The following is a 23,588-nucleotide window of genomic DNA, read 5'->3' as shown; positions in this document are numbered from 1 at the left end:
AAAATATTTCAATGAGCAACAAAAGGCTATTTTAGTGCTACTGAAAGAACTTTCTTGAAAGCTTTTCACAAACTTAAAAGCAGGAGTAAACTTTATGGGGAATAAAGCTTTATTTAATAAAAAGCATTATATTAATGCATTTCAAGTATTTTATAAATATATAAGCATTTTAAATTGACAAATATAACCTATCAAGTAAATTGAAAGGCAGAAAAACTGCCACAATTTAGTACAGGCAAACTAAAAATATTCCCAAATCAAAAGCCATGATAACCATTTTCAGAATTCCGTCATTACTGTATAATCAGTCTTGTTTCCTGATTAGAATAATTAGACCACTGTGATACTGTTTTTTCAAGTTTCCATGCACACGATTTTTTTATATTATACTGTAAATGCAATATTCACATTCGTTTGCACTGTGGGGCTTGGAACTTAGAGATTAACTCTAAGTTTATGAATTTCAATAATATTATCTAACTTAAGCTGATTGATCTCTTTCTGGCTGAACCCAAATTCTTTAAGAATCTCTTCAGTGTGTTCTCCTACAAAAGGATCCCTTTTAATCGAAGGGAGAGCTGGGGTGTTGGACAGCAGAGGAGCAGGGCGGGGACTCACACGCTGCTCTGTATCAGTAATAAACGAGCCCCGATCTTTGTTGTGACCATGATGGGTAACCTCTTCAAAAGTCAGCACAGGAGTCACGCATGCATCAGTGCCGTCAAAGATCTGACACCACTCTGCCTTTGTCTTCTTTGCAAAGATATCTGCAAATTTCTTCTTCATTTCTGGCCAATCCTTCATACTTAACTGATTGGGAAGTTCATCAGACTTTAGCCCAAGTCCTGAGAGAAAAACAGAATTTCTTAAATCACCATGCTTTGGGTGCAGTAAATATAATCAGCGCAAATGAGTTTTGAACTCATCATACTTGCCCCAAATGGGATATTTTATAAGAATTCTCAAATGAGTCAAGAGAAGAAATTCACTCAATTTGAAGTTGGAGCCAAAGCTGGAGAAGGCAGTAGCGTAACAGGACTCAAAACAGACTTTCTAAGTCTTTGCAAGATCTTATTATTTACATTTCATCAAAAGCAGTCTATTTTTAATTGTCTAGTTTCCAGAAATCAACTTCTTCCCTCTGAGAAGTTTTTCCAAAAGAGACTTTGTCATGAAGTTATTATCTGCCATGTGTGTGCTCAGTCGCTAAGCTGTGTCTGACTCTTTTGTGACCCCCTGTAGCCCACCAGGCTCCTCTGTCCATGGGATTTCCCAGGCAAGAACACTGGAGTGGGTTGTCATTTTCTTCTCCAGGGGATCTTCCTGACCCAGGAATCAAACCCGAGTCTCCTGCATTGGCAGGTGGATTCTTTACCACTGAGTCACCTGGGAAGCCCAAAGATACATGCAAATTGTTCCGACAGCAAACATGACAGCAAGTTATCAGCCAGCCAATCAACAGGGACACAGAGACTCTCTCTCTCAAGTACAAAGAGTTCTGAAGGGCCCCTCAACACAAGGGACAGAGAAGATGAGAGGATTTGCCAGGGAATATCACAAGAAGGATGGCTTCTCCAGTCCATGACTTGATCTGTGCTCCCTTTATTGACTACAGGAACCCACCCACCCCTGTAGGTACACCTCAACTCCAGTGCTGATTAAATTATACCCAAAGGGCAACTTTGCCTTTGGGGTTTGGTGTAATTCATTTTTATTCCCTCTTGTATAAGAGGGTTTCTAAATTTAAATTATGCATAATATTTTGCATAAGTTTAGCCAAGTTAATCGAGCAATTCTCATTTTTTTTCATCCTCTCCTTATCTACAGTGTTGAAAAACAATGACCAATAATTGTAAGCTGCTCTGAAGATGCAGAAGTGCCTACAGAGGTAAGAAGACAGGAATACTATAGGCTCTTCGTAGAGTTTTTAGGGATGTAAGGATATAAGAACTCACATAATTCTGAACAGCTGTGAAAAAACACCTGTGCAAATACATTGTTCTCTGTAGCCACCTGTCCCATTCAAAACCAGGAAAGATATAAAGCCATAGTTTCAGATTTACCACAGTAACCTATGAAGAAATATTTCTAAGGATGTCTTTCACTTTGCTTTCTTCTTCTTGATTGTCCCAAACTCTGTGATTAAGAAGCATATAAAATGAGCAGTTAGCCAAAGCGCTTAAGTAGACCACGGCTAACTGCTGGAAACATATATGCATGCTTTTATAAAGTTTTCTTTTTTTTTTTTAATCAGAATGTGATCAGAATCATCAACTAGAAGTGCAGCCAACAGTTCTCCAACAAACACTAAACTTAAGGTTACACGGGTTTGTTAAGGTGCACAGGTCTGTACACCGGAATCAGTTCAGTTCAGTTCAGTCGCTCAGTTGTGTCCGACTCTTTCTAGAAATCAGAACACTTCTACCCCTGACTCTGACACACCAGCTGTGTCAACATGGCTGCTATTTAAAAGGGTGAGGCTGAAGATATTCGGTATTGACAAAAAATGATGTCTTTGCTATATTTTTTAATTAAAAAAGTATTAATTATAAACATGTGGTTATGTATTTTACACATTATATAAATATATAATATAATGTATATAATTATATATATTATAAAAATTATATAATATACATATATTTATATTATACAAATTATAATATATTTATATTATATAGATTATTAAAAAATTTAATCGTGTCTGTATGTGTACAGGGAAAATTCTTAAAGGCCACATTCCAAACTTTCCTAAAGTAGAAGGACAAGGGATAATTTTTACCTCTTACCTTATAAATTCTGTATTGTTTACACTTTTTTCATAAAAAATACATTATTTTGAATTTTTTCATTTTTTAAAATTGTGGTAAAATATACAAAATATAAAATTGACCATTTTAGCCACTGGAGAAGGCAATGGCAACCCACTCCAGTACTCTTGCCTGGAGTCCCCCCATGGACGGAGGGGCCTGGTAGGCTGCAGTCCATGGGGTTGCTAGGAGTCTGACACGACTGAGCGACTTCGCTTTCACTTTTCACTTGCATGCATTGGAGAAGGAAATGGCAACCCACTCCAGTGTTCTTGCCTGGAGAATCCCAGGGACGGGGAGCCTGGTGGGCTGCCATCTATGGGGTCGCACAGAGTCGGATACGACTGAAGCGACTTAGCAGCAGCAAGAATATAGTACTATGTTATTAAGTACATTCATATTGTTCTGGAACCATTACCACCATTCATCTCCAGAACTTTTTATCTTTCCAAATTGAAACTGTACCAGGTTCCCTGGTGGCTCAGATGGTAAAAAATCTGCCTGCAATGCAGGAGACCCAGGTTCAATTCCTGGGTTGGGAAGATCCCCTGGAGAAGGGAATGGCAACCCACTCCAATATTCTTGCATGAAGAATTTCATGGACAGAGGAGCCTGGAGGGCTACAGTCCATGGGGTTGCAAAGAGTTGGACACAACTGAGCAACTAACACTTTTACCCATTAAACACTAACACTCTATTCTCTGCTTCCCCCAGTCCCTGTTCAAATATCTGTTTAAGTTCCCACTTTTAATTCTTTTGGATATATAACCAGAAGTGGAATTGCTGGATCATATGGTAATTCTATGTTTAATTTTTTGAGGAGTCACCATATCATTTTCCACAATGGCTGTATAATTTTACATTCTTACCAGTAATGCATGGGGTTCCAATCTCTCCACATCCTCACCAACACTTATTTCCTGGCTTTCTTTTAATAATATTTTGAAATCTTAAAGCAACTTTAAAAAATTCTCTATTGCCTTTACTACAAGAATCTTATGTCATGAGAGTCTCAGTATTTTCAGATTTCTTTGCCCTGGAAGCATTAGAAACATAGCACAGAGGAGTCTGAGCCTTACAAAAACCTTGTGTATTTATGCTCAGACACTGAGAGCTAAATAAAGCTATGGTCTCAAAGATCTCAAAATGTACGGTGAAATAATAAATTAACACTAACTCAAAAAAATCATTACCGATGTGGGAGTTTGTCCACACCTCTCTGTTCTATCGTTCTTCTAACTTACAGTTAAGTTAGGGAAGGTAATATAGTTGATCACAGAAAGCATTCTGATGCTTACAAAAACCATCATTCCAGCAACATACAGACTACTCTGAGTAGCATTTTGCATCTGAAAAGCTATCAGACATAAAACTCCAAACTTAAAGCTGGAAGATAAATGTGCTGCAACACATGTGCTTGTCACACCGCTTCAGCATATATTCTAAAACTTCTTAGAAACGAAATAATCTGTGAAGTGAACTTTAGATTCACATTTCACAGGGACAAGATAACTTCAGTCCAATTATCAGTCAGGGCAGAAGGGATCCCAAATTTTTCTGCTAACCTGTGGCAACATATCAGTAAGACAAGAATCTGCAAGAAAGGTGAACCGCAGAAGCATCAGGTGACGGTGACATATCCCAACAAACTCTCACTTGCCAAAGTCTCTCTGTGCTCTGGTGACCCCATTACTAAGTACCAGGAGGGACACCTATCCATCAAGGAATAAAAACTGGTAGAACCAGCAGATCATTTCCAGGTAAGAACAGACTGTGGCCGTGCAACGGGCAGGATAAATATCCAGCACCACTGAGTATGGCTCCCCAGGCGGCACCAGTGGTGGAGAACCTGCCTGCCAGTGCAGGGGACAGAAGAGCTGAGTTCCATCCCTGGGTTGGGAGGGCCCCTGCAGAAGGGCATGAACCCACTCCAGTATTCTTGCCTGGAGAATCCCAGAGACAGAGGAGCCTGGCGGGCTATGGTCCATAGCGTCGCACAGAGTTGGACACAACTGAAGAGACTTAGCACAGCACTGAGTATGAAAGGTAATAAAAACACTGAACGCCCACAAAAAGGATTATGATCTTTTTAATCTGAGCTATTTATAGACCTTTTTTATAAAATTACTTGTCAATTTAAAAGATGGGGGAAGTGCCTCACAATATAATGATGACCATCATTAGGCTAATTATAAAGTGGGTATATACATATAATAAAAGACATCATGAACTTCAAAAGACCCCAAAATAGAGGCTGGAAAACATCCACAGAAAAGAGGTTCCTGAAAAGTTACTCACCCTTGATCAACAGCTCATAGAACTGGGGCTCTATTGCTCCGACAGCCATGAACCCCCCGTCGGCTGTCCGGTAGGTTGTATAGAAAGGAGCTCCACCATCTAACATGTTCTGTCCACGGGGCTGCTCCCACAATCCTGTTTCTTGGGTTTTCCACATAAAAGAACTTAGATATGCTGTTCCTTCCACCTTTGAAGAAACAGAATACAACGTGAATCCAGGTAATGCAACTATACAAATTATGACTGATTCCTACTTGGGTTTTAAAAAAATGTTTGTATAAAAATGTTTATCTTAGAATATAGAAAGATTATACCTAATTATACAACTTCTTTGAATATTTAGAGAAAGTGAGTGAGGACAGGTTTATGATAGAGCTCCTGCACTATTCAGATCAGGGAATATTGTTCAGAAAAGACTTCGAGGAACTACTTCTGCTCTTCTTTTCAAATAAGACTGGCAGAATGTTGACAATTTCTGAAGCTAAGTGAGGCTAGCTTCACTAGTAAGCTTACTTCACCATTAGGAAGCTAATTATATATTCTCTTTACTTTTATATATGTTAAAAATGGTCAGGATAAAAAAGCTGAAATAAAGAAAAAGGTTTTTGAAAAATCTATCATCTGATCTCAGTACTTATAAACACATACACACAAACACATGAAGCAGATCACATTTTAAAGGTAAATTGAATGACAGTTATATTTAGTTGATTCTAGTTTTGATACCAAGCGCAAGAAAAACAAATTTGAATATTTAACATATTTTAACTTTAATTATCACTAGAAAGTTACAGAATAAACATAACAATGTGGCTGGCAGGTGATAAAGGTTTGCTGAGTACAGACAAACTAGTTTGGGAATGCCAGCTTCCCACTAGTCCTGAAATAAAAAGGATTCACATCTCCGGTATGATTGTCATGAGACTAGACGCACTGAGCTAACTAAAGAACACTTCCCTGTCCTTCTGGCACTCCAGGAAGAAGGCCAGCAAAGCATCCTCATCTCTGAGGTTATTAATAGAAAGGCCCCAACCGTGAGCATGCGATTTCTCACGGATTCTGGCTACGAAACAAACACAAAATTTAACAGGCAAGAAGACTGCAGTGGGTTGCCAATTCCTCCTCCAGGGGATCTTCCCAACCCAGGGACCGGACCCTTGTCTCCAGGGTCTGCAGGTGGATTCTTTACCACTGTGCCAGTTGGGAAGCCCATCTTTAGATACGTCTCAGTTTTCCCTTTTAGCTTGAGGAAGCTCATGAACACTTGAATCCATGGATCTGCCTGGTAGGCTACAGTCCATGGGGGTCTCGAAGAGTTGGACATGACTGAGCGACTTCACTTTCACTTTTCACTTTCCTGCATTGGAGAAGGAAATGGCAACCCACTCCAGTGTTCTTGCCTGGAGAATCCCAGGGACGGGGGAGCCTGGTGGGCTGCCGTCTACGGGATCACACAGAGTTGGACACAACTGAAGCGACTTAGCAGCATACACTGGATGTACTGATGAGACTATTGAAAAAAGATGTCCTGACAGTGTTATGGGTCTATTTTGGCTCACTCAGGATACAAACAGGCTCTAATCTAACTCCACCTTTACTTGGCGCCATAGAAGGACACAGGACAAGACACAGCAATTATAATCCTTATCTCATCAACAGGCTACCGAGCACATACATCTCTTCCCCCTCATCCAAATGCAGCATGTGCTGCCACAGATGACAGCCCTTGAGGCAGGGAAACTGCAGCCTCAGTTTCCCAACTTTTTATATTATTCTCATCACATAGGCCAACGGCCTGAATGCCAACACGCAGTCCCCCAGGTCAGAAGCGCTCCCTTAGGTCAGGAGTAAACACAGTAAAACAGACCCCACATGCCATGTGCGTGCATGCTGAGTTGCTTCAGTCCTGTCTGACATCCAGACTCTTTGTGACCCAATGGATTATAGCCCACCAGGCTCCTTTGTCCATGAGGATTCTCTAGGCAAGCATACTGGAGTGTAGTGCCATGCCCTCCCCCAGGGGGATCTTTGCAACCCAGGGATTGAACCCAAGTCTCAGGCATCTCCTGTATTGGCAGGTGGGTTCTTTACCACTAGTGCCCCCTGGGAAGCCCTAACTCTACAGTTTCTAAGGGAACAATCTGATGAAGAGATGACTCCAGGTCATCATGGGCAGGCCTAGGTCACAGATTCTGCTGCTAAAGTCATTTGGAAACTATTCGTCTAAAAGAATAAGATATATGTCCCCTCCAATCAGCCTTCTCCTTCAGTGGTTCTCCCCAGGGTACCAGAGCCACCATCCACTGGGTCTTCTAAGTCAGAGATCAGGGCGCGATCCTTGATTCCTTCCTCTCCCTCCACTGCCAAATGTGAATCCTTAAATCCAGACCTAGTCTATCATTGACCATTTTAGTACTTGCCTTTATCTCTCAGTCTTGTCTTCATCAAATCCACTCTCCAGCCTACCAGCAAAGATAGGTCCAAATGTAACCTGTATAGTGGCACTAGACGGCTCTCATCAACTAGCTGTGAGAACTCAGGCAAAGTTCTGAATGCGCTGATGAGTGTGTTGAAAAAAGATGTCCTAACGGTTTTATGGGTCTGTTGCTCACTCATGTCCTACTCTTTGCGACCCCATGGACTATAGCCCACCAGGGTCCTCTGGCCATGGGATTTTTCAGACAAGAATACTGGAGTGAGTTGCCATTTCCTCCTCCAGGGGATCTTCCTGACCCAGGAATCAAACTCACATCTCCTATATTTCCTGCACTGTAGGTGAATTCTTTACCTGCTGAGCCATGAGGGAATCCCTGTTACAGGTCTAACTGGGTTCAGTAACAATGTATCCCAGGAGAGGGGAATGGCAACCCACTCCAGTATTCTTGCCTGGAAAGTCCATGGATAAAAAAGCCTCATGGACTGCAGTCCATGGGGGTCACACAACTGAGTGCCCATGTGTGAGGGGTCTAGAGGGAGATGGGTTGGTAGCAATAAACAGGTAGAACTGGAAACAAACAAACAATGTATTCCAAGTGAAATTGTTGTTTTGGGGATTAGGAGAAATCACATAGGAGAAGTGCCTAAGAGAACATGAAGCAAGTGCTCCGTGTGTGAGAGTGACGACACTGAAGCAGCCTGACATTCAAATCTTCGCTACATAGTGCAGCAGGAAGGTCTAAACTGGTCCATTTTACTTGAGCATCATCAAGAATCTCCTCTTCCTGCTAAAGGAGACTTCCTGGGCCCAGTTTTGAATGAAGATCTCTTAAAAATCACATTCAAAGCACAAGACATAAGATGGGGAAAATCACCGAAACACAACGTAGTAATCAAGTGAGTCATGAACAGTTTAGAAAGTTGACTCCACAAACAGACGGTCAAAATATGACATTCTGACACATGTCAAACATATGAAGCTATTTTAAAGAGAAGGCTATCTTTGGTAACTTGGATTCAAATTTCAAATCTCAATTTATCTCCTGTCTTGTTCAAAAGAGGATTTGAGGCAGCCATGTATCAACCTTAGGAACAAACGCTAGGCTTATCATTTTCCCCAGTTAACACTTACCATGCTTGCGTCAATGACCTGACCTTTGCCAGAGCGTGTGCGTTCAAACAACGCCATAATGATGCCCATTGCGCACATGAGGCCACCACCACCAAAGTCAGCCAGGAGATTCAACGGGGCATATGGATTCTCACCACTTCTGCCAATTCTTGATAAAACACCTATACCATGGGGAAAAAAAAAAAAAAGGAGGACCATAAAGGGTAAATTTAATGTGCATTTAAAATTTTTATTTATTTATTTTTGACTGTGCTGGATCTTCGTTGCTCTCTCTGGTTGTATTGAGTGGAGGCTACTCTCTAATTGCAGTGCATGGGCTTCTCATTGCAGTGGCTTCTCCTGTTGCAGAGCACAGGCCCCAGGACACACAGGCTTCAGTAGCTGTGGCACGTGGGCTCAGTCATTGCAGCTCTGGGGCTCTCGAACAACAGGCTCAACAGTAAGCCTGTACTTTACAGGCTTAGTTGCTCCATGGCATGTGGGATCTTCCCAGATGTGTCTCCTGCATTAGCAGGCAGATTCTTTACCAATGAGCCATCCAGTGGTAAATGGGTTAAAAAGCCCATTTAATGTATACTTTAAATAAATACGTGAACATCTTAGAAGGGAAACCAATCTCTCTAGCTACTAGTTGTAAGTAAAAATTAATATCTAATCCCTTTCTAAACCTAAACTTGTTCGGTATATTTATAAGATGGTTTTCCTTTCCTTGTTTTTTTTTTTTAATGTCTTTATTTTCTTTAAAACTTTATTCCTACTAACATTTTCAGAATTCTATGGCTAAGTTTTTATTCACTGAGTTGTGTGTGTGGGGGGGAAGGTTGTTATCCACTTAGTTTATGACTTAACAATGGTATAAGGCACTTCCATTCTTATTAGAAAGAGATGCAAGAAAATAAACACAAGAAAAAGAAAAGGAATTGCATTTTTAAATAGATGTGAAAAATCAATTCTCCACTCACTCTTTTCCTCAACCTTTAAATGTGTACACACAGAATATTTGAGACTTCTTTTACTCGGCAATACGGTTCTTAGAAATCTAGAATTAGGTCATTCTAAGACCTCCTTATTGCCAAATTCAGACTTAAGTTGAAGAAAGTAGGGAAAACCACTAGACCATTCAGGTATGACCTAAATCAAATCCCTTATGATTCTACAGTGGAAGTGAGAAATACATTTAAGGGACTAGATCTGATAGAGTGCCTGATGAACTATGGACAGAGGTTCGTGACATTGTACAGTAGACAGGGATCAAGACCATCCCCATGGAAAAGAAATGCAAAAAGCAAAATGGCTGTCTGAGGAGGCCTTACAAATACGTATGAAAAGAAGAGAAGCGAAAAGCAAAGGAGAAAAGGAAAGATATACCCATTTGAAGGCAGAGTTCCAAAAAAGAGCAAGGAGAGACAAGAAACCCTTCCTCAGCGATCAGTGCAAAGAAATAGAGAAAAACAATAGAATGGGAAAGACTAGAGATCTCTTCAAGAAAATTAGAGATACCAAGGGAACATTTAATTCAAAGATGGGCTCAATAAAGGACAGAAATGGTATGGACTTAACAGAAGCAGAACATATTAAGAAGAGGTGGCAAGAATACACAGAAGAACTGTACAAAAAAGATCTTCATGACCCAGATAATCACGATGGTGTGATCACTCACCTAGAGCCAGACATCCTGGAATGTGAAGTCAAGTGGGCCTTAGGAAGCATCACTACGAACAAAGCTGGTGGAGGTGATGGAATTCCAGTTGAGCTATTTCAAATCCTGAAAGATGGTGCTGTGAAAGTGCTGCACTCAATGGGCAGCAGATTTGGAAAACTCAGCAGTGGCCACAGGACTGGAAAAGGGCAGTTTTCATTCCAATCCCAAAGAAAGATAATGCCAAAGAATGCTCAAACTACCGCACAATTGCACTCATCTCACACGCTAGTAAAGTAATGCTCAAAATTCTCCAAGCCAGGCTTCAGCAATACATGAACTATGAACTTCCAGATGTTCAAGCTGGTTTTAGAAAAGGCAGAGGAACCAGAGATCAAATTGCCAACATCTGCTGGATCATGGAAAAAGCAAGAGAGTTCCAGAAAAACATCTATTTCTGCTTTATTGACTATGCCAAAGCCTTTGACTGTGTGGATCACAAGAAACTGTGGGAAATTCTGAAAGAGATGAGAATACCAGACCACCTGACCTGCCTCTTGAGAAACCGGTATATAGGTCAGGAAGCAACAGTTAGAACTGGACATGGAACAACAGACTGGTTCCAAATAGGAAAAGGAGTACATCAAGGCTGTATATTGTCACCCTGCTTGCTGCTAAGTCACTTCAGTCGTGCCCAACTCTGTGCGACCCCATAGACGGAAGCCCACCAGGCTCCCCCGTCCCTGGGATTCTCCAGGCAAGAACACTGGAGTGGGTTGCTTAACTTATATGCGAGTACATCATGAGAAATGGGCTGGAAGAAGCACAAGCTGGAATCAAGATTGCTGGGAGAAATATCAATAACTTCAGATATGTAGATGACTTCACACTTACGGAAGAAAGTTAAAAGGAACTAAAAAGCTTCTTTATGAAAGTGAAAGAGAAGAGTGAAAAAGTTGGCTTAAAGCTCAACATTTTGAAAACTAAGATCATGGCATCTGGTCCCATCACTTCATGGCAAATAGATGGGGAAACAGTGGAAACAGTGTCAGACTTTATTTTGGGGGGCTCCAAAATCACTGCAGATGGTGACTGCAGCCATGAAATTAAAAGATGCTTACTCCTTGGAAGGAAAGTTATGACCAACCTAGATAGCATATTGAAAAGCAGAGACATTACTTTGCCAACAAAGGTCCATCTAGTCAAAACTATGGTTTTTCCAGTGGTCACGTATGGATGTGAGTTGGACTGTGAAGAAAGCTGAGTGCTGAAGAATTGATGGTTTTGAACTGTGGTGTTGGAGAAGACTCTTGAGAGTCCCTGGGAGTGCAAGGAGATCCAACCAGTCCATCCTAAAGATGAGTCCTGGGTGTTCATTGGAAGGACTGATGCTGAAGCTGAAACTCCAATACTTTGGCCACCTCATGCGAAGAGTTGACTCACTGGAAAAGACCCTGATGCTGGGAGGGATTCGGGGCAGGAGGAGAAGGGGACCACAGAGGATGAGATGGTTGTATGCATCACCGACTCGATGGACATGAGTTTGAGTGAACTCCGGGAGTTGGTGATGGACAGGGAGGCCTGGCGTGCTGCGATTCATGGGGTCACAGAGTCAGACAGGACTGGGCGACTGAACTGAACTGAACTGAAGAGCTTCCCTGGTAGCTCAGAGGGTAAAGAACCTGCCTGCCATGCAGGAGACTCAGATTCTATCCCTAAGTCAGGAAGATCCCCTGGAGAAGGGAATGGCAACCCACTCCAGTATTCTCACCTGGAGAAGTCCATGGACAGAGGAGCCTGGTGGGATACAGTCCATGGAGTCAGGAAGAGTTGGACATGACTGAGTGGTTAACACTTTCAAGATATGTTTGTACAGGCGAAAACCATGGGCTTTTTCTAGTATTCATAGAATTTCTAAAATCATGACTCAGTCGACAATTAACAATAAAGTAAGAGGGTACCAGATTGAAACTATTAATGTATCTTTGCAAACTACAGTACAACCATTTCTACTACCAATAAGTCTCCTACTTCCTAGCAGGGGCTTGTTGGAGAATTCACTCCACAAACATAGTCAGTAAATGTTACTAGTGAGTGTATTACCCCTCCCTGTGTGTTAAGGCAGGGGAAAGTGAAAGTGTTAGTTGCTCGACTCTTTGCGACCCCAGGGACTGTAGACTGCCAGGCTCCTCTGTCCATGTATTCTCCAGGCAAGAATACTGGAGTGGGTGGCCATGCCCTCCTCCAAGGGATATTCCAAACCCAGGGATCAAACCCATGTCTCCTGCATTGCAGGCAGATTCCTTACGATCGAATCATCAGAGGGAGGCTGACAATGACTGTTCCAAGACAAACCAATCTTTTTTAAAGTACACGCTCTTTATTAATTCCAATAAATATTCCAAACTTCGCCTTTAAAAAATTCTAATGTGTAACTGTAGATCTTGACTGGGGGGAAAAAAAAGAGTGTAGAGAAATTGCTTTTTTTCCCAACATACCTGACAAAGCCAAATAGTTGATGTCATGTCCAGCCATCTTGGAGAACCTTCCTGACTGGCCGAATCCACTCAACCTGGCATAGATAAGCCTTGGGTTCTCCTTCTGCAGAATCTCGGGACCGAGCTGGAGTTTTTCCATTACCCCTTAAGAGAAAAGTTACATTTATTTTTTAAGGACAGCATGAATTGAAGATGGGTATAATCCCTTCTTTGTGGCAAATATAAAACAGCACTTTTTTGCAAGGAAAACTGGTAACATTTGTTGTGAGTTTATAATGAACGTATTGCCAGTAATTAAGAACCCAGACAGTGAAGCCCCCATTTCTGGAATGTGTGGCAGATCCCCCCACCCCAAGAATGCTATTTCCCTTCAGCACTGCCCTACATCCCTGCAGGCATACCCAAGCATCTTCAGAGTGGACATTCCATCCCTTCAGTCAGCCCCTTCAGAGTTTCCCCAGTTTGCTCCTAAGTAATTTATTAGAAATGGTCTGTTCTTTTGGAAGTTACTCTGGGTCTTTAATTGATCAAAAATTCACTTTTGGAAGCTGCTTTTCCTTTCAGGACCTCTTTTATGTCTATGCCTGCATGGGTGCCTGCTATACTTATGCATGTATATATTCCAGCTTCCCAAACAGCTCAGATGCTCCTCTGGCAGGATTCATGCCTCATCTGTTTCCACAGCCTCTAACATGCCCAGCAGTTCCTCTACAAAAAGGCTCAGTATAAATATCTGGTGGAAGAAGGGTTAGCAACAGCAGCATTTAATCGCTCTTAAGTTATCAGTGAGTACAGCTGACCCTTGAACAAGGTGAGTTTGAACTGTTTGGGTCCACTGACATGCAGTTTTTCAAAAGTAAATACTACAGTATTACACAGTCTGTGGTTGATGGATGCCGAGGAACTGTGGAGGACCACTGTAACTAAAGTACAGATTAGCCCTGGTTTGTTCAAGGGTCAATCAATATTTATTCTGCTAAAGCCAGGGAACCTAAAGAGTCCTGGGGTTAAAGATATAAAATTAGATAATAAAACTCACTGACTTTGTCTCCACAAAGCTATGATAAGTTACAAAAGGATTCTATTCCTAGACTGGTGGTTACCAAGGGTGAAGGATAGGAGAGGGATGAATTGGGAGCTTGGGATTAGCAGACGCAAACAAGTATATACAGAATGGATAAACAATAAGGTTCTACTATATAGCATAGGAAGCTCTATTCAATATCCTGTGATAAACCTGTGATAAATTGAAAATATGAAAAAGAATATATATGTAACTCAGTGGCTCTGCTGTACAGCAGTAATTAACACAACATTGTAAATCAACCATACTTCAATTAAACTCTATTTCTCTAACTAGAAAGACATCAGCCTCAATCCACCCCAACACCCCCTGCAGCTATATCTGTATTCACAGCTCCACCTCTCCCCTAATACTAAGACAAATGATTTACCCATGTGGAGCCTCCTTCAATTTCAAGTTGTGTATTATTAAATTATAATACAATCCTGATTACTAAATTATTATTGTTGTAATCTCAGATCTGAGGGTGGATTCACTCACACATTTAAATACACCTGGTGCCCGACATAGCTGATTCATTCTCCATTTACTGACTTCCAGCTATATACCAAATGGGATTTGTACTTGAGCAAGAGCAGGTGTCTGAGGAAAGATCAAAGTGGTGCTAGACCCAAACATCAGCTTTAAAAGGCTGTTACAACTGTTATCAATGAAGCTGCAGCAGGCGTGCAAAGAATCCAGAAGTCACAGAAAGGAGGAAGAATGATGGGACTGATGATAATTGAAAGCTGGTGGTGGAAAAGGAAGATTTGGGAGCCTAGACAAAGGTAGGAGTTTTTCATTCAGGCAACTGGGTGGACATTGGTTCTATTCACTGAAATGATACAGAAAGAGGAGAGGACATTTTAGTAGGGAAGACGTGGGGCTCAGTTTGGAATATGTGGTAGCTGCAGTGCCCAGGAGACGGTCAGATAGAAGTGGGCAGAACTTGCCTATTCTGGAAGTCTGTGGCTCTAAAAGAAGGGGGCACAGTTATAGACTTGGCCATCACCTGCCTATAAAAAATAAAAACAAGAGAAATGGATAAGGGTTGCAAGAAACAGAGTGTAAAGGAAATTGAGCAGAAGCTGGAACCTGAACACCAGCATTTAAGGCAGCAGGTGTTCGCCTGGATTTACCCCGGTACACCAAGCTCCAAAATTTAGCAAAGTTTGACTATGAACCTACACGCAGTTTTCCAGGGAAAGAATCTACGGCTTTCGTTTGTTTCTCATAGGGTTCATGACCTTCACGTAATTAAGAAACGCAAACACAAAAGAGTAACTAAAAAAAGGGGGGAACTTGGGAAGGAGTCAGAGAGAGGTATAAGAAAAGTGAGGACAACAGCATTATCTCGGACTCCAAGAGTGGAAGATCGTCTCAGGGGGCGAACGATCAGCAACATCAAATGCAACAGCAAGGTCTAGAAAGTAGGGACGGAAAGGGTTCGGGTGGCAACAGGGCAAAGGTATGCGGGGTGCAGCCCCAAGCGGTCGGGCGCGGCGACCTCCCTTCTGCGGGGACCGTCCCCTCTCTGGCCCCGCGCAGGGGCAGGAGGCTCACCGGGGCGGAAAGGTTCCAGCATCACGTCCGCCCGGGCGCACAAGCGCCGCAGCACCGCCGCTCCCCGCGGCTGCTTCAGGTCCACCACCAGAGAGCGCTTGCCTCGGGCCAACCGGCTCGGGCCGCTGCGGGCGCCGGGTCGGTCCACACGCACCACCTGCGCCCCGAAGTCCGCCAGGACCATACCGCAGAAGGGAACCGGGGCCAGGCCGGCGAGTTCCACGACTGTGATGCCCCTAAGCGCCATGGGCCCAGCGTCTCCTTCCCAAACCGAAGAAGCAGCAGCTGCCTGAACTTCGGTTTCTACAGCCCAGGCCCTGGGCGCACGCTCCCTCCCTCGTGGCCCCGCCCCCACGCGTCTGCGCGCAGCCGCAGAGCCTGCGAAATAGTGCGTCTTCGGACCGCCTCCGGATCTGGGCTGTTAGTGGCCTGAGGTGGCTTAGATTTTAAAACTCTGCTGCTGTTGCTGCTAAATCGCAAACTTTAGGGGATCCTAAATTGTGCCCTAGGGGTTGACCTGGGGGTATGGGGGTGGGGGTGGGGCCCATGGCTGGTCCTGGATGTTTCAGGATGGTTTTTCCCAGCCGCTGTGCTCTATGGACCCGTTTATACCTCTCTGCCCTTGAAAAACATGAAAAATACATAAATATTTAAGAATAATGTTAAAGTGTTGTTTTTAGTTTCTCAGCTATCTGGGGTTAGTATCCTGTGTTTTTGCAGCCTGAGTTTCCTCCCTTTTTATTTTATTTTATTTTATTTTATTTTATTTTATTTTTTTTAGTTTCCTCCCTTTCACACCGAGGGAGTGACTGTAGTCTCATGACTGTCGGAAGGAAGGCACTCTTCTTTCCTGAGCTGGTTAGGCTCACGAGCTCACCTCTGGCAATAACTACAATGGACCCTTCGTTTAGTGACATGGCAGGCAATGTGCCAGTTATGATTATTCACCACCCACAAAAAACTTGTGTGCTATCATGGAATATAAAAAGCACATATGAGCAGGTGGTGCTCATCAGAGACAAATCTGAGAAGTTTAAAAATATTTTTAATTTGTCACCTGCCATTTCTACAATAGTTTGGCGTTTTTAATTTCAGTGCATTTTAAAAAGTACAATAAAATAAGAACAAATAGCTCCACTCCTTGCAGTTTGGAGTCTCCAAGAACTAGGGAGAGACTTTAATAGAGAAAAGTTGAGGCAAGGAAATTACTCATTGACTAGATATAATTGCCTAGTTGACTGTTTGGATTTGTTTCCTACTTTGATTTCTGGACTCTCAGACCAGGTTAGATTCAGCTTGCTTACAGAGGATGCCAAGGCATGAGAGCCACATCACTCTAATGGCTTCCTGGTGTAATTAGCACCTATTTGTCCCCTCTAGCCCTTTGTTCAAGCATAAATTTTCTAACCCAGCCCTCTTCTATTTTGATTTTGAGAAACGTAAAAGATAAATGTATAAAAAATACTCTAGCAAACACCCATAGATGGAGGTACTATTATTTCATAGTGACCCCAGTCTAAAAAATAAGCAGTACAGATAGTGCTTAAGCTAACACCCATGATTAGAGTCACATGAATCAGATATCTTACCAGCATTAAGCTTTACTAATAAGGTCAAAGATGCAGATCATAGAGATATTCTCAGACAAAGCTGAGGTCCTGGAAATCTCACTTGACACTGCAGGCCCTTCCTTCCTGCATGGGCAACATACTCTCTGTTACTGATCTCGAGAGATAGCAGTGAATGGTCCTGAAGAGAGATCTTAGCTCCCTGCCTAGGAATTGAACGTGGGTAGTCTGGATGAAAACCAGGACTCCTAGCCACCAGATCATCAGGGCGTTAGAGGCCAGAAGCAGCGGCCCTGACTCTTTCCCCCATTTGAAAGCGAGAATGCTTCAAAAGAGGCAAAAACTGTGAAAACAGGTACAAAGTTTATTATAAGAGACACAGGATAGCATGTGAGAGAACGTTCAGAGAAACAATTTATTTATTTAAGACTGAAGCTGGAAAGCCAGGTGGCCCAACTGTAAAGGATCTGCCTGCCAATGCAGGAGACACAAGAGAGATGTGGGTTCGATCCATGAGCCAGGAAGATCCCCTGTAGTAGGAAATGGCAACCCACTCCAGTATTCTTTGAAAAATCCCACGCTCAGAGGAGCCTGGAGGGCTACAGCTCATGGGGTTGCAAAGAGTTGGAGGGAAATGAGCACACACACAGGCAGAGATACAGACCCAGAGAGAAAGGGTATGGGCCTCCTCTCTCATGACACATGCAGTAGTGAAGTGGTTGAAATCAACTATATAGGACAGTTCTTCCAGGTCTTTGTTTACCTTTGGCCAGTTTTCTCGTTTCTTTTTTCACACTTGACTGGTCCTAGGACCCTCTCTAAGATGGGTGCACAACTCTTTGTTAAGATGGATCCCACCATGTAGGACTGTGGGTGCATGTCCACTCATTATGGGGTAGCAGCCCCTCCCTTTTTGACCTCCAAGGAGTCTTCCTGTGCATGTGCAGACAGGGAAGTTCTCCTTGACCTCAAGAGTGGTCTTCTTATCTCTTTACTTCTGCAGAGCTCAGCTTCTGCCATTAGCTTTGTCCTTGGACAAAAATTCAATTTTACTCCATTTGACAAATAGCAGCTATCCAGTCTTAGGGCCCATCAGTTTTCTACCTTAATACAAGCTGAATTGTGTCTCTTTAAAATTCATATATTTAAGTTCTAACCCCAGTACTGTGACTGTATTTGGAGACAGAGCCTGTAGAGGTAATTAAGACAAAAAAGAGGTCATATGTGTGGGACCTAATCCAATAGGACTGGTGTCCTTATAAGAACAGATTAGGAAAACAAGGACCAAGGGACGACCGTGTGAAGACACAGCAGAAGGCAGCCGTCTGCAAGCCAAGAAGAGAAGCTTCAAAAGAAAGCCTTCCCGTTGACCCATGATCTTGGACTTTTAGCTGTCAAAACTGTGAGAAAATAAATTTCTATTGTTTAAGCCACCCAGTCTGTTATTTTTTTCTGGAATTCCTTGCAAATTAATATATTCTCAGATCCATGGTTACAGATGAGGATCTAATGAGGTCGCTACTGAGGTTCTCAGGTCACCAAACAGACTATTTTCTATTCCAGAAAGTTACTTAGCCATGGAACCATGTTTCTTAAATTCTGGGTTTATTTAACATAATCAAAGGAAATCCAACCAGTCCATCCTAAAGGAGACCAGTCCTGGATGTTCACTGGAAGGACTGATGCTAAAGCCGAAACTCCAATACTTTGGCCACCTCATGCGAAGAGTTGACTCATTGGAAAAGAGCCTGATGCTGGGAGAGATTGGGGGCAGGAGGAGAAGGGGACAACAAAGGATGAGATGGCTGGATGGCATCACTGACTCGATGCACATGAGTTTGGGTGAACTCTGGGAGTTGGTGATGAACAGGGAAGCCTGGCGTGCTGCGATTTATGGGGTAACAAAGAGTCGGACATGACTGAGAAACTGAACTGAACTGAATCAATCTTGTGGCCAGGAATAACCATTAAGTCTATTCAATAAGTAAATTCTCTCAAGCCTGGTGTGTTGCAGTTCGTGAGGTCACAAAGAGTTGAACAGGACTTAACACCTGAACAACCAACTTCCTCTTAGCAAGTATGATTAATTTCTTTACCTACAGTCCAGTGGAGTCACGTGCCCTTTTGTTTGGCCCCCCAGGGCTTCCCTGTACTAAACAGAGTGAATCGATCAAAAGTCAGCTACTTTCAACTCTTTCCAAAGCTTAAGTCTCCTTTAATGCTCACCTGCAGCTACCTAGCATTGCTCCTATTCACCTCACTGTTCAAGGCACAAGCACTCCCATGATTTTGACATATGGTCCACATATGAATGCTATAGCTATATTATTTATATACAATAATTATGGTTTTAATTTTCACAAACAATGTTACATTGCACCCACTTTTCTGAATTTACTTTTGCACTCCATATTGTGTTAACTGGTCTCCCCATTTCTATTCTTTCCTATTAGATCAACAGAGATTCTTGGCTTGAATACAAAAGAATTCACTGGAAGTCTATGAAGTAAAACTCACGTAAGTGTGTGAGAAAGCTGAATTCAGGCAATTGACAGGACTCAGGCTGCTGGAATCATGTTCAAGGTCAAGTGTGGAAGACTGATTAGGATAGAAATCTGCATAGTTTCCACACACCTCTGCCCATCTCTGAGGGATTCACATGAACCTGAGTCTGAGTCAGAAGGATAGAGGTACTAAATTGAAGGGTCTCCCACTGACACGTAGGATGGGATCATTAAAATTAAAACCATGACTGTGGTGGGTTGTGTTGACTGAAAAAAAAAAAAAAAGCACAATGTGAGAGACGCGAGTTAAACTTTATTTGGGGGCAAAATGAGGACTGCAGCCTGGGAGACAGCACCTCAGATAGCTCTGATAGACTGCTCCAAAGAAGTAGTCTGGGAAGGTCAACATGTAAGATTTTGGTGAAGGGGTAGTTCAGTGAAGTTAAGCACTTACATTACAAAAGTTTTCTGCTAGTCATAAGGACCTGATGACCTAGATATGAAGAAATGCAGAGACTGGGATTATGAAATCAGTCCCTGTAAATATTTGGCTGTTTAAAGACATCTTCCTCTAGCCTCCTTGGAACACAGAGTGTCTCCTTTTCCACCCTGAATTCACCTCAGGGGATGTTGAAAGTTGCCAGCTGCAGCAGCACACAGCTCGATATCCTCGGGACACATGGCAAATGCCCTTGTTGTTGTTGTTGTTCAGTCAGTCAGCCAGCTCAGTCGCTCAGTTGTGTCTGACTTTCCGTGACGCAGTTGACCACAGCACGCCAGGCCTCCCTGTCCATCAGCAACTCCCAGAGTCTACTCAAACTCATCTCCATTTTGTCAGTGGTGCCATCCAACCATCTCGTCCTCTGCCATCCCCTTCTCCTCCTGCCTTCAATCTTTCCCAGCTTCAGGGTCTTTTCAAATGAGTCAGCTCTTTGCATCAAATGGCCAAAGTATTGGAGTTTCAGTTTCAACATCAATCCTTCCAGTGAATACTCAGGACTGATCTCCTTTAGGATGGACTGGTTGGATCTCCTTGCAGTCCAAGGGACTCTCAAGAGTCTTCTCCAACACCACAGTTCAAAAGCATCAATTCTTCAGCTCTCAGCTTTCATTATAGTCCAACTTTCACATCCATACATGACTACTGGAAAAACCATAACCTTGACGAGATGGACCTTTGTTGGCAAAGTAATGTCTCTGCTTTTCAATATGCTGTCTAGGTTGGTCATAACTTTCCTTCCAAGTAAGTAAGTGTCTTTTAATTGCATGGCTGCAGTCACCATCTGCAGTGATTTTGGAGCCCCAAGATCAGCCACTGTTTCCACTGTTTCCCCATCTACTTCCCATGAAGTGATGGGACCAGATGCCATGATCTTAGTTTTCCAAATGTTGAGCTTTAAGCCAACTTTTTCACTTTCCTCTTTCACTTTCATCAAGAGGCTTTTTAGTTCCTCTTCACTTTCTGCCATAAGGGTGGTGTCATTTGCATATCTGAGGTTATTGATATGTCTCCTGGCAATCTTGATTCCAGCTTGTGCTTCTTCCAGCCCAGGGTTTCTTATGATGTACTCTGCATATAAGTTAAATAAGCAGGGTGACAATATACAGCCTTGACGTACTCCTTTTCCTATTTGGAACCAGTCTGTTGTTCCATGTCCACTTCTAACTGTTGCTTCCTGACCTGCATATAGGTTTCTCAAGAGGCAGGTCAGGTGGTCTGGTATTCCCATCTCTTTCAGAATTTTCCACAGTTTCTTGTGATCCACACAGTCAAAGGCTTTGGAATAGTCAATAAAGCAGAAGAAGATGTTTTTCTGGAACTCTCTTGCTTTTTTGATGATCCAGCAGATGTTGGCAATCTGATCTCTGGTTCCTCTGCCTTTTCTAAAACCAGCTTGAACATCTGGAAGTTTACGGTTCACGTGTTGTTGAAGCCTGGCTTGGAGAATTTTGAGCATTACTTTACTAGCGTGCGAGATGAGTGCAATTGTGTAGCAGTTTGAGCATTCTTTGGCATTATCTTTCTTTGGGATTGGAATGAAAACTGCCCTTTTCCAGTCCTGTGGCCACTGCTGAGTTTTCCAAATTTTCTGGCATATTGAGTGCAGCACTTTCACAGCATCATCTTTTAGGATTTGAAATAGCTCAACTGGAATTCCAACACCTGCACTAGCTTTGTTCATAGTGATGCTTCCTAAGGCCCACTTGACTTCACATTCCAGGATGTCTGGCTCTAGGTGAGTGATCACACTGTTGTGATTATCTGGGTCATGAAGATCTTTTTTTGTACAGTTCTTCTGTGTATTCTTGCCACCTCTTCTTAATATCTTTTGCTTCTGTTAGGTCCACACCATTTCTGTCCTTTATCAAGCCCATCTTTGCATGAAATGTTCCCTTGGTATCTCTAATTTTCTTGAAGAGATCTCTAGATTTTCCCATTCTATTGTTTTCCTCTATTTCTTTGCACTGATCACTGAGGAAAACTGTATCTCTCCTTGCTATTTTTTGGAACTCTGCCTTCAAATGGGTATATCTTTCCTTTTCTCCTTTGCTTTTTGCTTCTCTTGTTTTCACAGCTATTTGTAAGGCCTCCTCAGACAGCCATTTTGCTCTTTTGCATTTCTTTTTCTTGGGGAGGGTCTTGATCCCTGTCTCTTGTACAATGTCACGAACCTCAGTCCATAGTTCATCAGGTACTCTGTCTATCAGATATAGTTCCTTAAATCTATTTCTCACTTCCACTGTACAATCATAAGGGATTTGATTTAGGTCATATCTGAATGGTCTATTGGTTTTCCCTACTTTCTTCAATTTAAATCTGAATTTGGCAATAAAGAGTTCATGGTCTGAGCCACAATCAGCTCCCAGTCTTGTTTTTGCTGACTGTATAGAACTTCTCCATCTTTGGCTGCAAAGAATGTAATCAATCTGATTTCAGTGTTGGCCATCTGGTGATGTCTATGTGTAGAGTCTTCTCTTGTGTTGTTGGAAGAGAGTGTTTGCTATGACCAGTGCGTTCTCTCGGCAAAACTCTATGAACCTTTGCCCTGCTGCATTCTGTACTCCATGGCCAAATTTGCCTGTTACTCCTACTTTTGCATTCCACTCCCCTCTAATGAAAAGGGCATCTTTTTCAGATGTTAGTTCTAAAAGATCTTGTAGGTCTTCATAGAACATTCAACTTCAGCTTCTTCAGCATTACTGGTTGGGGCATAGACTCGGATTACTGTGATATTGAATGGTTTGCCTTGGAAATGAACAGAGATCATTCTGTTGTTTTTCAGATTGCATCCAAGTACTGCATTTCAGACTGTTTTGTTGACTATTTTGGCTACTCCATTTCTTCTAAGGGATTCTTGCCCACAGTAGTAGATATAATGGTCATCTGAGTTAAATTCACCCATTCCAGTCCATTTTAGTTCGCTGATTCCTAAAATGTTGATGTTCACTCTTGCCATCTCCTGTTTGACCACTTCCAATTTGCCTTGATTCATGGACCTAACATTCCAGGTTCCTATGCAATATTGCCCTTTACAGCATCGGACCTTGCTTCTATCACCAGCCACATCCACAACTGGGTGTTGTTTTTGCTTTGGCTCTGTCTCTTCTTTCTTTCTGGAATTATTTCTCCACTGATCTCCAGTAGCATATTGGGCACCTACTGACCTGGGGAGTTCATCTTTCAGTGTCCTATCTTTTTGCCTTTTCATACTGTTCATGGGGTTCTCAAGGCAGAAGTGGTTTGCCATTCCCTTTTCCAATGAACCATGTTTTGTTAGAACTCACCACTAAGACCCGTCGGTCTTGGGTGGCCCTACACAGCTTGGCTTAGTTTCATTGAATTAGACAAGGCTGTGGTTCATGTGATTAGACTGGTTAGTTTCTGTGATTGTGGTTTCAGTTGGGAGACCTTGGGGATACCTAATTCTAGCCTGGGGGTCCCAGGAGGTGGACTTGCCTAAACCTGCCTAGCGATCTGGTCCCTGGGAGGTTGTCACGCCTCAGTCTGCTCTGGGATCCACCAGCTCAGGGTCCTAGGAGGTTGACCTGCCTTGACCTACCTAGGGATCTGGTCCC

At 42.6% G+C, this 23,588-nt stretch overlaps 1 protein-coding gene across 1 annotated transcript; it reads right to left on the bottom strand.

The window, feature by feature from the left end:
• Nucleotides 1-86: 86 nt before the first annotated feature.
• On the bottom strand, nt 87-15,789 carry AMACR (alpha-methylacyl-CoA racemase). The gene is made up of 5 exons (XM_019983059.2): nt 15,440-15,789; nt 12,814-12,957; nt 8,677-8,837; nt 5,109-5,295; nt 87-845 (listed from the first exon to the last, which is right to left on the bottom strand). The coding sequence occupies exons 1-5, from the start codon at nt 15,684-15,686 to the stop codon at nt 436-438; spliced, it is 1,149 nt and encodes a 382-aa protein (XP_019838618.2). The 5' UTR covers nt 15,687-15,789; the 3' UTR covers nt 87-435.
• Nucleotides 15,790-23,588: the final 7,799 nt, after the last annotated feature.

This window comes from Bos indicus, chromosome 20 (assembly GCF_029378745.1).
Source record: "Bos indicus isolate NIAB-ARS_2022 breed Sahiwal x Tharparkar chromosome 20, NIAB-ARS_B.indTharparkar_mat_pri_1.0, whole genome shotgun sequence".
NCBI classification, from domain to species: Eukaryota; Metazoa; Chordata; class Mammalia; order Artiodactyla; family Bovidae; genus Bos; species Bos indicus.
Note: the sequence above shows the minus strand (reverse complement) of the source record. Positions and strands in the feature narration are given on the sequence as shown.